Raw genomic sequence first — 15,098 nt, forward strand, 5'->3', positions numbered from 1 at the left:
CTCGTAGTCGTTGGTTCCGCGTGACGGGACGACGCTCTGCCCTCTACTCGCTGACCTGGAGTCCCGGAAGCGGGGGAGGAATGGCGGAGAGTCAAACGGAGGAGGCGGCAGTGATGGCTGCTGGTGGCGGCCCGGCAGCGGGCCACACCGGGGCAAGCGGCCCTGCCAGCAGCGGAGCAAACGCGGCCTTTCTTCCTGCGGAGCTGTGGGCAGCGGCGGGGTTCGGGATGCCAGCGGCCGATGGGAGTGGGACGACGGGGCCTGGCGCTGGACTTCCTGGCCCCCTCACTCCCATCGCTGGCTTGCAGCCTGCTGGGGCTGTTCTCCTCACTCATTCCACCTTCTGGGACCCGACGCTCAGTTCAGACTGGGATAACGACCGAGCATCTCCGCAGTGTTTGCTGCGTATCAAACGGTGAGGATCCACCGCGCCCAGTTACCCCTAGAGGCTATTGGTAAACCGAAAAATCGCTTGCAAATAATTGACTCCATACCTAGCCCTATTATTACTACAGTCACTCGAATCGACTCCAGTCGCCCCCAAATCACCCGATAATTGCTTTTATTACTGCTGCAAAATTATTGTGTAATTCGGAAAATTACCCTTTAACCAGCTCTATTACCCCTGCAATCACATACAGAATTAGTCCATCATTTATCCATTACCACCACAACTACCGTTAGCTCCATTATTATTGTAATCGTCCCCATCACCACTACAGTCACCCACAGAATCATCCCATTATGAGTTTCATCACAGCAATAATTACCAGTGGAATTACCCCAGAACTGGTCACATCATCAATGCAAACACCCACAGAATTCTCCCCAAATCGGCTTCATCACTGCTACACTGTACCGCAGAATTGGCCCCATCAGCGCAGCAGTCTTCTGCAGAAACACCCCCCTCATTGCAATTGCCTCATAACCAGTCTCACATAATTACCCTAACAGTCCCAATCACTGCTACAGTTACATACAAAATCATTCTATATCTGTCCCAGTCATTGCTGCCTTGCTTAAAAAAAATTGCCTTATAACTAGCCCCATCACTGCAGCAATGACTGCAAATTTTTCCCCATTTCTAATCAGAATTATGTGTTGCAGCCCCCCACCCCCACTCATAAAAAAATGAAATGGGTTCTGGTCATGATGACAGTTGCCTTGGAAGTATCCACACACATTGCCAACTAATTCCTCTAAATTAATGACTCCCAAATATTTTTCCAATGTGACCCCATTTTAGCAGTTGAAAAATTAATTTGATCCCCAAATGGTGACCAAAGCAAATTATTGTTAAATGTTATTCCTTCTGGAACCCTGTAATCATAACCCTCAAATTAACTTTCCTTAAGTAATGACCATGACAATTCTTCCCTGTTCCCTTGGTGTCTTCATCAGTATTTCCAGTCTTAAAACCCCACTCTGAACTACTATAACTGATGTATGTAAATGCGGCAATCGGATATCAGTGCTCCAAATGCTGTGTTGTGTTAGTTTTATGTACTGAATTATATATGTGACATGGTGAACTGTGTAGAACAGTTGAGATAGTGCAGTATACAAATCTAGTAAATAAAAGTCCTCAGTATATAGAGTTTATACAGGAACTCTTCACATCATTACTCATGTAAACTATAGGAGTTCCACATTTTAGTCCCTTTTAAAAAAAAAGAACCCTCCAAAAACTTGTAATATGAACTCTGCATACTGTATAGTTAAGCTGCGGAATGTATTGGGAGTGTGTGGCACAATGGTTAAAACTACAGCCTCAGCACCCTGGGGTTGTGAGTTCAAACCTATGCTGCTCCCTGTGACTCTGGGCAAGTCATTTAATCCCCCCATTGCCCCAGGTACATTAGATAGATTGTGAGCCCGCCGAGACAGACAGGGAAAAATGCTTAAGTAACTGAATAAATTCATGTAAACCGTTCTGAGCTCCCCTGGGAGAACGGTCTAGAAAATTGAATGAATGAATAAATAAATAAATATTGCTTGAACAAGTGGTAAAAGCAGTTAATGTAGTTAGGTTTATAAAAGGTTTGGACAGATTCCTGGAGGAAAAGTCAGTACCTCATTATTAAGGTAGATCTGGAGAAAGCCACTGCTTATCCCTGAGGTTAAATAGCATTGAATCTTGCTATTTTTTTGGTACTCTTCCACGTACTTGTGACCTGGACTGGCCACTGTTTGGAACAGGATACTTGGCTAGATGGACTCTTGGACTAGCCCAGTATGACAGCTCTTATTAACCAGGTGTTATTTACAAACCAAGTGATCAAAGCAGAAGCAGGGCAGAGCAAGCCTGCAGCGTAGGAGGTGAACAGACTAAAGAAGGCAATGGTATCTTGGAAGGGGGAGAAAGGCAGGTAGAAACAGTGACCAGTGGGTGGAAAGCAGCACCAAGAATGCAGACAGTTACGGCCATATTCTATAAATGACGCACTAATTGCAGCCACCTAGTGACGCTTAAATTTTGGATCCGTGCTTAATTTTTATTTTAATTGGCATTTTAATTGACCGTGCTGGTTTTCAGCCAATCCAAAAAAAAAAAAACCCAATTTCAGAGTTTGGTGACAAACTCTTAGGATGCCTAGCGATGCTTAAGTGGAGGCGCCTTCGCAAGTCCAAGGATGCCTAATGACGCCTTTGTTAAAATGTAGGCATGGTTATGGAGAATAGACATGATTGACTTAGACGTTGTTAGACTTCCAAAATAGGTGCCACCAAATTAGACGAGTGAAAAGCTGGCCTAATGGAGTGGCACCTATGTCTAGAATGCCTAGCGATGCTTAAATTTGCTTAGGCGCCGCTAGGCTTAATTCTGTAAACGGCACCATATTTTTGATTGACAACCTCACAGATTGGTGCCATTTATAGAATCTGGCCCTTATTGTGTAACATTTCATCTCCCGTGCCTTTTCTTTTGTGGCAGCCAATCAGGGTGACTGCCTTTTTATATTTGTTTTTATTGTACCTCGTTTAGAACTAGCAGATAATGCGAGTAATAAGTATTATAAATCAATCAATCAATCAGTAGGACTACCACAGGATTAATGTCTCCTGTTTTTGCCTCAGGGTGTGCTAGAGCGGTGGTTCCCAACCCTGTCCTGGAAGACCACCAGGCCAGTCAGGCTTTTGGGATAGCCCTGATGAATATGCACGAGAGAGATTTGCATATAATGGAGGTGACAGGCATGCAAATCTGCTCCATGCATATTCATTAGAGCTATCCCAAAAACCCGATTGGCCTTGTGGTCCTCCAGGACAGGGTTGGGAACCACTGTGCTAGAGACCCTCCTGACAATTTTGTGAAGCCATTTGTGGTCATGATCCACAATTTGGGCACTACATTACTGGCTTAATCAGAAACCTTAAATGCATGTACAAAATAGCGAGAGTAGTGGATTTGGGATTTATAGTCAGAGAACCTAAACAATAGTGGTAGGGCTGCATTGCGCTTCCAAGGGGAAATTGGGGAATGAATATGGTTACTTCTAGATGCATGTGGAGTGTGACTGGTTTAGACAATATCTTTGTTAGTTTTAATAGCTGTCTAAATTATTAGAAATTGGCAACAAGATAGGGAAGGGGACCTGAGTGTTAGATTTACTGTTGATTTTGTCATAATCAAAGCAAAAATTTAAGTGATGTATTTAATTTTAAATGTTTTATTATTTGTACACTTCTTGTAAGATTTAAAAATGAATAAAGAATTAAAAAAAAAAAAATTAAAAGCCCTGAAATGGCTACCAGTGGAGGAGATGGAGGGGTAGCACTTCAACAGATTAAGAAGTATGTTTGGGGAAGAAGTTGGGGTTATGGTTGAGAAAGGAGGTGTTGGGGAGCCGATGCTGGGTTTTTCCTAAAGTGGAAGAATCACAATTGGACAGAATGGATGGGATAAGGTATTAAACACCTTATAGAACCTGATAATAAGAATTTTGTTTGTTTTTTGGTTTCTTGTTTATGTTTACCTGTGTTTTTGACAGACTGTAGCTGAATGTCTATAACTGTATTCTTGTTCAGAGATATCATGTCCATTTACAAAGAACCTCCCCCAGGAATGTTTGTGGTGCCTGATCCTCAGGATATGACCAAGGTAGGTGACTCTCACAGTAATGCAGGTAGTACTTCTCTAGTGTATGTTTAAAGTGTTACACATTTCTAGATATGTGTGGCTAATGAGATGTTCTTTCATCTCTGCCCTCTGAAATAAGTACAGAGCATTCAGGTTATTACAGTACAAAAATAAAGTTGTGTATTGTCTAATGGCATAAAGACAACTAGAGCTTTGGCGTATTGGAAATCATTCAGTATAGAAATATATTATCTACAGAGGTTTGGAGATCCAAGCTGTCTGGTTTTTAATGTCATTAGAACCCAGTTATGATGAAATTTACTTTATTGGGTGGTGGCTTATTTTTCTGAGAAGAGAAAATTTATCACTTTTCAACACTATTCTGAGCATTCATAATTCAAGCTATATTCAAGGGACTGCCGCTGTTTAAATATTCACCCATTCTTAATAACATTACACTCCTTATGAAGTTTGGTTGTTTGGATTTACAAACATCTTGGGAATTAATGTGTACAGGATACTAACCTCGTATATTTATATAATTACTTGTATGGTGTAAGTCTATGGGTTTATGTACAGTCTAGCATACTTAAAGAAATGTAGAGTGTACACAGTCCATGCATGTATGTACAATAACCTACAGCAGGGCTGCCCAGGTCCGGTCCTCGAGATCTACTGGCAGGCCAAGTTTTCTGGCTATCCACAATGAATATGCATGAGAGAGATTTGCCTGCACTGCCTTATTGGTATGCAAATCTTTCTTATGCATGTTCATTGTGGATATCCAGAAAACCTGGCCTGCCAGTAGATCTCGAGGACCGGACTTTGGCAGCCCTGACCTACAGTATGTCCTGTGGAGTGTAGGAGAATGGCCATTCCTGTTGCATCTTGGCAATAGGAATGAGGTTATATTAACTCGACTGTTGAAAAGGATTAAAATCACAGAGAGAGCAAATAACAATCTATCTGCAACGGTAGCAGGTGGAGAAAAAGAGCCTCAGAATAAAGTGACAGTCATAAGTGCTGTCATGAAATCAGTCATTGGCATAAAAAAAAACCTCCAACCTGTATAGCCAAATCTTGCAGCATAATTGAAACACTCGCAACTGGGTTGAAGGTGCACTAGCGGCCACTTATCTGGTAAGGGCAACTAAGCATCATACTAAGTCTCTGTGGGGGAAAGTTCCGTTCTTGATGAAAGCAGAGATAATAATATAGCACTGCTTTTTATGAACGGAGAACAGAAGTAGCAGCTGAGAGTTTGTGCTATACTTGGTACTTAAGTATCAGAATGTGCTTGGCCCTTTCTGAATAGAGGATGAATAAGCCATTATTAGTTAGTGTGAGGAAGGAGAAAAAGCTACAGGTCTGGAGGCCAGATATTGGGGGATATCTTAACTAGCAAATGTAAGATATATGTGTGGGATTCATGCGATATCTTGGAAGTGTCAAGGAGGCTGTTATGTGTCTAATTTGAGGGGTTATATACAATACAAGTCCAAAAATATGGATGCCAGTAATCCAGACCACCTGTGACTCTGGATCCTTTAACAATGCATTCTGAACTCTTGGGGAAAGAGAGAGATAGATGGTGATGCTGGAGTTATTACAGTAAATGTTACAAATGGGGAAAAAGTGAACATTCAGAACCAAATTGTACAGTAAAATACATATCTTTTGTATGAGCCTCTTAATATGGCCTAATTCAGTGAAACAATATTTAAATTTATTGTATGTTTTCCTGTAACTACCCATTTTGAGAAATGAAGTATTCTGTATTTGTTAGTGAATAAATCAACAAAATCAACTTGTTCATTTCTTCTTTATTCTTTAAATTTGAATTTTAAAAGTAGTGCCTGAGAATCTGGAAAATTTGGACTATCCCAATCCCCGATCAGTCCAGATTTTTGGACTTGTACTGTATACAGTTTCTGTGGGTGTAGTTGCTGTAGAGGGGAATCACCAATGTTTTTGCATCTAGCACCATATGGAGCTCTTTGCTTGTCTTGAGAAATTTTTTGGTGTTGCACAGTTTTGAAATGGTGCGCGAGATGGGCTTTTGTTTTGCAGATTCATGCATTGATCACAGGCCCATTTGACACGCCTTATGAAGGGGGTTTCTTCTTGTTCCTGTTTCGCTGTCCTCCAGATTATCCCATCCACCCACCACGGGTCAAGCTGATGACAACTGGGAACAATACTGTGAGATTTAATCCTAACTTCTACCGCAACGGGAAGGTCTGCCTGAGTATTTTAGGGTAAGGACTCAAGCTTGATGGTGGCAGACTACTAGACAAGTTCTTGTGCTACTGGCAGCCTTTCTTCTCATTGATAAAGTGATGCTAATGATTATTTTGCTATCACCCTTGAAGACAAATAAACTAAGTCAATATGTGTATGGCTTCTAACCTGCTCTGGGTTGACAATTCTAAGTGTGCAGATATTAGTTTAGGGTGATGGAAGCTACATCTGCATAGTTTACTCTCTGTCTTTGTTCTCAGATCACACATTGCTCTTGAAATGATTTCAGAGTATTTGCTAGTATTCTCTCATTTGGATTTTCTTCCCTCTGCTGGTCTGTTTTTAACTTTTTATTCTCTGTTTTCTTTTTTTTTTTTATTTCTTTATTCATTTTTAATCTTACATCAAGTGTACAAATAATAAAACATTTGAAATTAAATACATCACTTGAATTTCTTTCTAACATCAAATATATATATTTATTCCCTTCCCACCCCCCTTTTCCTTTAACATTTAATCAAAAATATACAATATAAATATTATTTTTCTTTTGATTAAACCCACAGTAAACTATAAGCCACCCTCCTCCCCCCATTTGTAAATATACTTTCAATAGAAAATGGTATCTATTCATTACAATAAGTTGTCAATGGCCCCCAGATCTTTTTAAATATTCTCTGTTTTCAATATCATGATTAATTAAATAATATTTAGTTTGTAAATTGATAGAAGCCTTCACATTTTTAGGGTATGATGTGGCTATCCCTTACTTTCCATGCACAGCTTCATTAGGCCTTAATAAGGCATGATTCTTGCATGCACTTTTCTTTTGATGGTTTATATATTTGTTGCAGCTAAGGAATGCATGGAGTATCGGAAGCAGTCATCAGCAATCACATTAATGTTCTTTTGTGTTCTGTCAAGGTACATCAACTTACATCTTTCTTTATTTAAGCACGTTGTCTATTTGCCTTGACAACCTTATTCTCTAGTAGGGAACATTATGCTCTTGATATCATTCTGGAGCAGGTAGAGTGTGCTGATTCTATTATTTTATTTATTGTGCATGCTGTCCCATGCATAAAGAGAGAAATTCTATAAGTTACTTACTTTTCTATATAGAATATGTACATAAGCAGTTAGATCCGAGCACTTACCATATATACTTGAATATAAACTTATTCAGATTTCAAGTTCAAGTTTATTATAATTTGATATCCCACAAATCAAACATTGTCTAAGCGATGTACAATAATAATCTAAAAGAAAGAAAAAATAATAATATAAAAAAAGACATAACACAACCATTGTTTCAGAGGAAAGGAGATGGGACTTGATAAAATGCCTTTCTGTGGCTACAATTAAAGTAGATTACATGTTATATGTGTGTTAGGTGTCATCGACTTGAGTTTGAGTCCTAGCGAATTACAGATACAAAAAGAAGTCGGTTTTGTGCTAGTCCAACAAGGTCCTCCAGCATCATCACCATAGTTGTCTTCAACATATTTAGCCATCTAGTTGTGGGATGCCCTCTTTTCAAACATGATGTCTTTCTCCAATGATCTCTCCCTTCTAACAGTGTGACCAAAATAAGTCATAACTTCATCATGTGGATTTCAAGTGACATAGTTGGTTCAATCTCTCCCAAAATCTATTTATTAGTTCTTCTGGCAGTCTATAGCACGCATAAAATCCTTCGCCAACACCAAAGTTCAAATTAATCAATCTTAGCTTTCTTTCTTGCTTCCATAATGTCCAACTTTTGCATCCATAATTAACCACTGAGAAAATAAAGTGCATAGACAAGTCTGTTCTTCGTTTTGAGTGTTATTTTCTTGCCTTTAAATACTCTGTCAAGAGCCTTCATTATAGAGCAGGGGTCTCAAAGTCCCTCCTTGAGGGCATAATCCAGTCGGGTTTTCAGGATTTCCCCAATGAATATGCATGAGATCTATGTGCATGCACTGCTTTCAATTGGGCATATTCATTGGGGAAATCCTGAAAACCCAACTGGATTGTGGCCCTCAAGGAGGAACTTTGAGATCCCAGTTATAGAGCGACCAAGAGCCATGTTATATACATACTTATTTTGTACCTGGGGCAATGGCGGGTTAAGTGACTTGCCTAGAGTCACAAGGAGCTGAATCCAGTTCCCAGATTCTCAGGCCATTACACTAACCTCTAGGCTACTCCTCCACTCCAAGTGTAAACTGAGTTACGTTTTCCCCCTTTTTTTTGAGGGGGGACTATTAAATCAAACCCAGAGGGTGGAGGAGTTTACATTCAAGTTTACAGTAACTCCCCACCCCCAACGATGGGCATTTCTTATTCTACATACCCTTTCCTTACAGTTACTGGCATTTTTCCTCCTCACCCTGCTTTAAATTGCATCTCTTTCAGCTGCTGATGTAAGCTGAGAAAAAAAATTCTGGCTGTTTACCCTGGGGAAGCTGGAGTGTCCTTCAGGCCCCAGTTTGTAGAAGGGCTAGCTGGCTGTTTGCTGCTTGTCTGCTACCAGCTGCAGGTATTGGAGGGCTGCCGGAGAAGACTGGGTCTTGCCACGAACCCAGAAGTGGTCGTGGCAGAAACACTCCGGAGTAGAGGATACCTGGACCACTAAGAGAAGAGAGGCTTCAGGCTGTTCTTGGGCCTTGCAGAAAAGTTACCTGTCTGACCCATCTTCCTCTGACAAAAGCTATGCACAGGGTCTTTTCAGGGCCTTGATCATCTGCATCAGCCCAAGCATAGCTTTTGTCAGTGTCAGCTAAAGGAGGAAGGAGCTGCAAGTTAAAAGTCCAGTAACTGTGGAGAGCAGAGGAAAAATGCTGGTAACAGTAGGAAGACTTAAATATAGGCCAAGATCCCCATTTTTGGCCCAAAAATCTGAATTTATATTCAAGTTTATACGGTACACCAGCCATAGAGCTGATGTGTGTATGCCTAAATGTTAGAAGTACGTGTGTAACTTATAATATTCTACAGGTTTTCATGCGTGTAAGCCTCATTTCTGCTCTACCTCTGTTTATACTTTTACAAAGCACCCTCTGTAAGTTAAGCTGGATTTTTGACATACACAGTATACTTGTATGTGCCGCCATTCTAATCATTTACATAAGCAATCACACATAAATATTGCAATCACACATAAATATTGCAATCACACATAAATATTGATGCCCACTTTTAGAATTAGCCCATAATGTCTAGACACATTTCAATAGTACATACGTAATAAAAATAAGTCTGGGGGCAGGTTTCAGACTACATTGAAAGAAAGACCACATGCGCTTTTTACCAGTTTTCAGAGACAGTACATTTTGGTTTTACTTTGAATGTGATCACTTGCATCTCCATTTTCTGTGAGAGATTTGAAAATGCAATTTATTGGCATCCTTTTCTGACCTAAACATGCCCCTGGGATTGCCTCTTCTCAAGATGTAATGAGGCTGGGCAGTTTTCAGACATCTGATCATCACAGGTAAAATGCTTTGAAGTGTTCTTACAGTGCCTATAGTGATGGTTCAAGATATGATGTATACTTAATGTGACCATTTATTTTTTTCATCAAAACGGGACATCTATTAATATTCAGACCCGCCCCCCCCAATCCCACCCTAAACCCGCCCCAATCCCACCCTAGCCCCGCCCCCAATTTCTTCCATTCATTTTTCATGTACACACAATATCTTATTAATTCATAATGGTAAACATAAAATTAAAAAAAAAAACACAAAGCACACTACGCAGAGAAAATGTTAATTATCATTTACGAGTTTCGGATTTTTTTCAAAGATGTCAAGGTAGATGAATTTAAAATATGCAATGTCACCTCAGTAACTATAGAAAAACAGACAAATATAGTGCAAAATATAGACAGCAGATATAAATTCTCAAAACGGACACATTTTGATCACTAAATTTAAAATAAAATCATTTTTCCTACCTTTGTTGTCTGGTGATTTCATGAGACTCTGGTTGCACTTCCTTCTGACTGTTCATCCAATCTTTCTTTCGCATCCAACATTTCTTTCACAATCCAGCCCCATCCCCTTTGGGTCCAGGTTTCTCTCTTTTCCCTCTTACCCTCCCCAGATCCAGTGTCAGTTCTCATTTGTACCTTTGTTCCAGGTCTCATTTGTACCTTTGTTCCAGGTCTCATTTGTACCTTTGTTCCTCTCTCTCCCTCCTCTGTTATGATCTTAAATCTCCCTGTTCTTCCCCAGGGTCTCTCCCCCTCTGTCTGAACTTCCCATAGTCCTGCATCTGCTTCCTGTCTTTCCCCTGTGGTCCAGGCCTTTCTCTCTCTAGTTTTTCTAATCTGCTTACAAACCCCCCCACACACACACTTTCTCTGCCTCTTTCTCATCTTCCTCCCTCCCTCCCAGCAGATTTTAGCTTATCTCTTTCCTCCTTTTCTCCTCTCAGATCTGGTATCTGTCTCCTTCCTCTTTTCCTCCTCCCAGGTCTGGTATCTGTCTCCTCCCCTTCCCCCCTGCTCAGGCATCTCTCTCTCTCTACTCCCTTCCTTCTCAATTTATTTTCTGCCTATGTCTAAATTCTTTCTTACAATTCAGTCCTCAATTTCCCTCTTTCATTGTGTCTACCTATAGCTTGCCACCTCTTTCCCTCACCCCTTCCAGTATCTAACTCTATCCTCTTCCCTCAATCCAGCATGTACCCTTTTTTCTTTCTCCTCCCCACTTCCTTCCAGTGTCTGCTCCCCCTCTCCCCCACTTCCATTCAGTCTGCCCCCTTCTCCCCCACACTTCCATTCAGCGTCTATCCCTCCTCTCCCCTACACTTGCATTCAGTGTCTGTCCCTTATCTCTTCCACACTTCCATTCAGTGTCTATCCCCCTCTCTCTACCCCTTCCATCTACTGTTCACCCTCTGTCTCGCCCCTTCCATTCTCTGCCCTTTCCATCCAGTGCCCGCCCTCTCTCTCTTCCATATGGTATCTTTCCTCTTTCTATGCTCCTTCCATAAACTGAATTGTACATGATTCATTTCAGCTTCCCCCTCTCCATTTTTCTGTCTCCCTATGCTCTGGAATCTCTCTCTTCTCCTTTCCTTCCTTCCTTCCCACTCCACCCCATGGTCTGACGTCTCTACCTCCTTCCCTCCCCTCCCTCATGCCCTGGTTTCTATCTCCCTCCTTTCCCTCTGGTCTGGCATTTGTTTCCTTTCTCTCCCCCCATGCTCTAGCATCTCTCCCTCCCCCTCCATGGTCTGATATCTCCTTTCCCTCCCTCCCATGGACTTGGCATCTCTCGTTCCTCTCCCTTTTCCTTCTCTCTCCTTTTGTGTCCAGCATCTCCCACCTGCCTTCCTACTCCTCATGTCTGGTTTTTTACCTTCACTCTACAACCTTCATGCCCAGCATCTTCCTGTGTTCCTTTTTTTTTTTTCCTTATCTGATTTAGCAGCTTTCTCCCCTTTCCTGAGCCAGCCAACCCACCATCTTCCCACATCCCATTCCAGTACTTCCCCTCTTTACCCACAGGGAATCAGCCCTTAGCTTAATTTAGAGGCAAGTGTTCTAGTGCTGCTGCGAGACTGGAGGCGATTCTTAGCTGCCATCAACCCTGCCTTCAGCTGCGCCGGTAATGCTAAACTGCACGGTTAAACCAAAGAGAGAAGCTACGGGACTTTCCCACTTGCCTGCATTGCTCGAAGTTCTGCAGCTCTCAATCCGCCCCTCAAAAACAGGAAGTCACTTCAGAGGGGGGCAGGATCAAGAGCGGCAGAATTTCGAGCAATGCAGGCAAATGGGAAAGTATCACGGATTCTCTCTTTGGTTTTACCGTGCAGTTTAGCATTACCGGCACAGCCGAAGGCAGGGCTGATGGCAGCTAAGTGAGCTGCCTGGATCGCAGGACCCCCCTTGCCATCCCCTAATGCCAGCCCTGATAATAGGTAAGGTGATTTCAGACTTGGCAGGCCCCCCCTGACCATTTTGGAGCTGTAGGTAGGGAAGGAGGGAGGCAGGCTTTAGCGCAGGAGGGGAAGCGATCGCCAGTCCGTTGTCCCCACGCACAGCTTCAGGACACTGTTCTGTTCTGCGGTGGGTCGGGACAGCAGGACGGTCGGTCCCATAACAGGACTGTTCTGTTGAAAACGGGACGTATGGTCACCTTATGTATACAGTGCCAGTTCCAAGGAGATAAAGATGGGGGCAGGTGTCTCATTGCACAGCAGTAGCCTTTATCTGATTTGTAATATGTTTTCCAGCACATGGACTGGACCTGCTTGGAGTCCAGCTCAGAGTATCTCTTCAGTCCTCATCTCTATCCAGTCTTTGATGACGGAGAACCCATATCACAATGAACCTGGCTTTGAACAGGTAAGGCTAATGTGTACTGTTCTCTTAATCTGAGGCTTCTGCAGCCGGGCAGGTGTTCAGGATATCCACAATGAATAAACAGGAGATAAGCTTGCATGGATTGGCAACCCAACATTTGCAGATTTATCTCATGCGTATATAATGTGGATATGAAGGGACCCCAGGACAGGATTGGGATGCTCTGTTTTAATCAGTTCTTTCAGCATAATACTCCTCTGGTTAAGATCACTCTCACATTGGTAGCCACACATTAATTCATTCTATTCTGGATACAAATTGGAGAAAATAAAAACTAAAGCTTTTTTTGGGTTGAGTGGTGAAAACGGAAGCTGTAGAGCAGCCAAAACTAGACTAGTATGTGTTCCTCCTAGCACATGCCTTACTTCCCACTGTCCTCAAAGCTTTGCTATCTTGATCTACCTGTGATATTACACTTAGAGGCATATTTAGCAACATAGACTACTGTTGTTTTATCACTAACTGGTCCTATTTTAATACAAGTCCCATTTTACTTATAACTGGAGTAAAAGTTAAACTAACGCATCTTAACAATAGCACATATTGATAACATCCTCTCTTAGGGCTCCTTTTACTAAGATGCAGTAAGCACAGACATGTGCTGCTTTAGCTTAGGGCTTACCATGGGACACCTCAATTTTGCAATGTACACGCACAAACGATGTGCTACATAGTAGCAGATAAAGATCTGATCAGTCCAGTCCAGCCAGTCTGCCCAACAGTCACACTCATTAGCAATTCTTGACTAAATGCTAAAATATTCTTTATTTTTCCAGAGTGGGGCATGTCTGGGAGTGGGGGAAGAGAGTGGGTATTTTTCTGTGCTAATCAGACAGCCACATTATGGCACACTAATTGGTTTGCACAGGATTAGCACCTGAGCCTTTACTGCCTAAAAATAGGTGTTGGTAAATGCTTATGCACTAATTCTTGTTAATGGCTACATTAGTGCTTGATATCACAAAATATATAATAACACCACTTCTTTTAAACAGTACACATCAGTGTTATTAGCTCTAAGATTTCCAGGCTTTGTACTAGCGGCCTCAGAGTTGGAGCCTACGCACAGTTGTTGAATCACAAACTGAGATGGTCAGCATAGTGTTCCCGCTGCTGCTCCAATCATCGGCCAATAATTTTTATATATATTTGCTTTTTATACCCTGCACCAAACAATTCTTTAAATTTATGATTTTTCTAAAATTTCCATAACACTATTCATTATTTGTTGAAGCACCTTTCTTCAGCAACAGTACGTGCTCAAAATTCCCAACATGTACTTTTTCATAATGTTGAAAAAAATTGACAAAAAATTGTTGTAACTTATCTCTAGCAGTCTTCACTGTTGAAACATTTTTTTGGGCCATTAATGTCACATCAAATGCCTGTCTGCCGACGCGGCCAGCGTTTCGCAGGAAATGTGTTCATCCGCTGCATCAGGGCCACCAAGGCATTATCAAACAATAGCTCATTCAGTCAAGGATTTTCAAACATTAGTGCTTGGCCATTCATTGAAAAAAAATGGAAAATCAGCCATTTTGCTGCTGCGGTAAAAATGGTGCTATCACTCAGGAAAGACCCACATGAGGTTGTGCCAAGGCACAGCTTAATAAAATGTACCTTTTCTAACATAATAGTGGCAAATTGCTGTTTGGTGAGAGGTGGAGAAGTGGCTAAGGAGATGATATTATTATTATGTAGAAAACAAAAATAATTTTTGAATGCTCTATGATGTTTTGTAATTGTCTATTTTCTTCTGTTCATTAAAAATGTTTAATAAATACCACTTGGTCCATACAGTCAGCCCAGTTATCCTAGTTGCCAGCTATTAGAAGTTTAACTGCTTGTAAGATATCATCTATTACCCATTTCAGTTAGTTTTCCTTCATTGTTTTTTTTCCCACCCTGTGTGAATGAGCACATGGATTTCCATGCTTCTTATTATGGTCTGGCTTTGCCCCCATGTACTACCTCTGAGCTTTATAATAACAACATAGAGTTGCTGTTATTCTGTGCCATGTTTTCTTTCCTATCTGGAGATTCTGGTTTGGGTGTGTTCTCATTTTGTGATGACTTCATAAAGACTGTCTTTGTGCAGGAACGTCATTCAGGGGACAGTAAGAATTATAACGAGTGCATTCGACACGAAGCCATCCGAGTGGCAGTCTGTGACATGCTTGAAGGAAAATGTCCCTGTCCTGATGCTTTATGGTAAGGAACAAACCTGAAATTTAAGGCTGAAGGAGAGGCAGTGACATTGAGCACTGTACAGGATGAAACTAGGTGCAAGACTGCTGATGAAGGATGACAGACATATTTTACTTTTTACACTGGCACCGGCAGGGATAGGGTACATCTTGTCTGCATGTGAAGGGAAGAGGCTTATTCCAGCTTCATGATTTAGGTGGGTTGCAA

The 15,098-nt window shown here is 41.5% G+C and overlaps 1 protein-coding gene across 1 annotated transcript in view; it reads left to right on the forward strand.

The window, feature by feature from the left end:
• UBE2Z (ubiquitin conjugating enzyme E2 Z) overlaps positions 1–15,098 on the forward strand; it is a 21,112-nt gene continuing 6,014 nt past the window's right edge. Inside the window, exons 1-5 of the mRNA XM_033917679.1 lie at positions 1–415; positions 4,030–4,102; positions 6,152–6,339; positions 12,554–12,665; positions 14,782–14,894. Coding sequence (XP_033773570.1) covers positions 81–415; positions 4,030–4,102; positions 6,152–6,339; positions 12,554–12,665; positions 14,782–14,894 — 821 coding nt within the window. The 5' untranslated portion in view covers positions 1–80. The remainder of the gene's footprint in view (positions 416–4,029; positions 4,103–6,151; positions 6,340–12,553; positions 12,666–14,781; positions 14,895–15,098) is intronic.

Source organism: Geotrypetes seraphini, chromosome 13, assembly GCF_902459505.1.
Source record: "Geotrypetes seraphini chromosome 13, aGeoSer1.1, whole genome shotgun sequence".
NCBI lineage: Eukaryota > Metazoa > Chordata > Amphibia > Gymnophiona > Dermophiidae > Geotrypetes > Geotrypetes seraphini.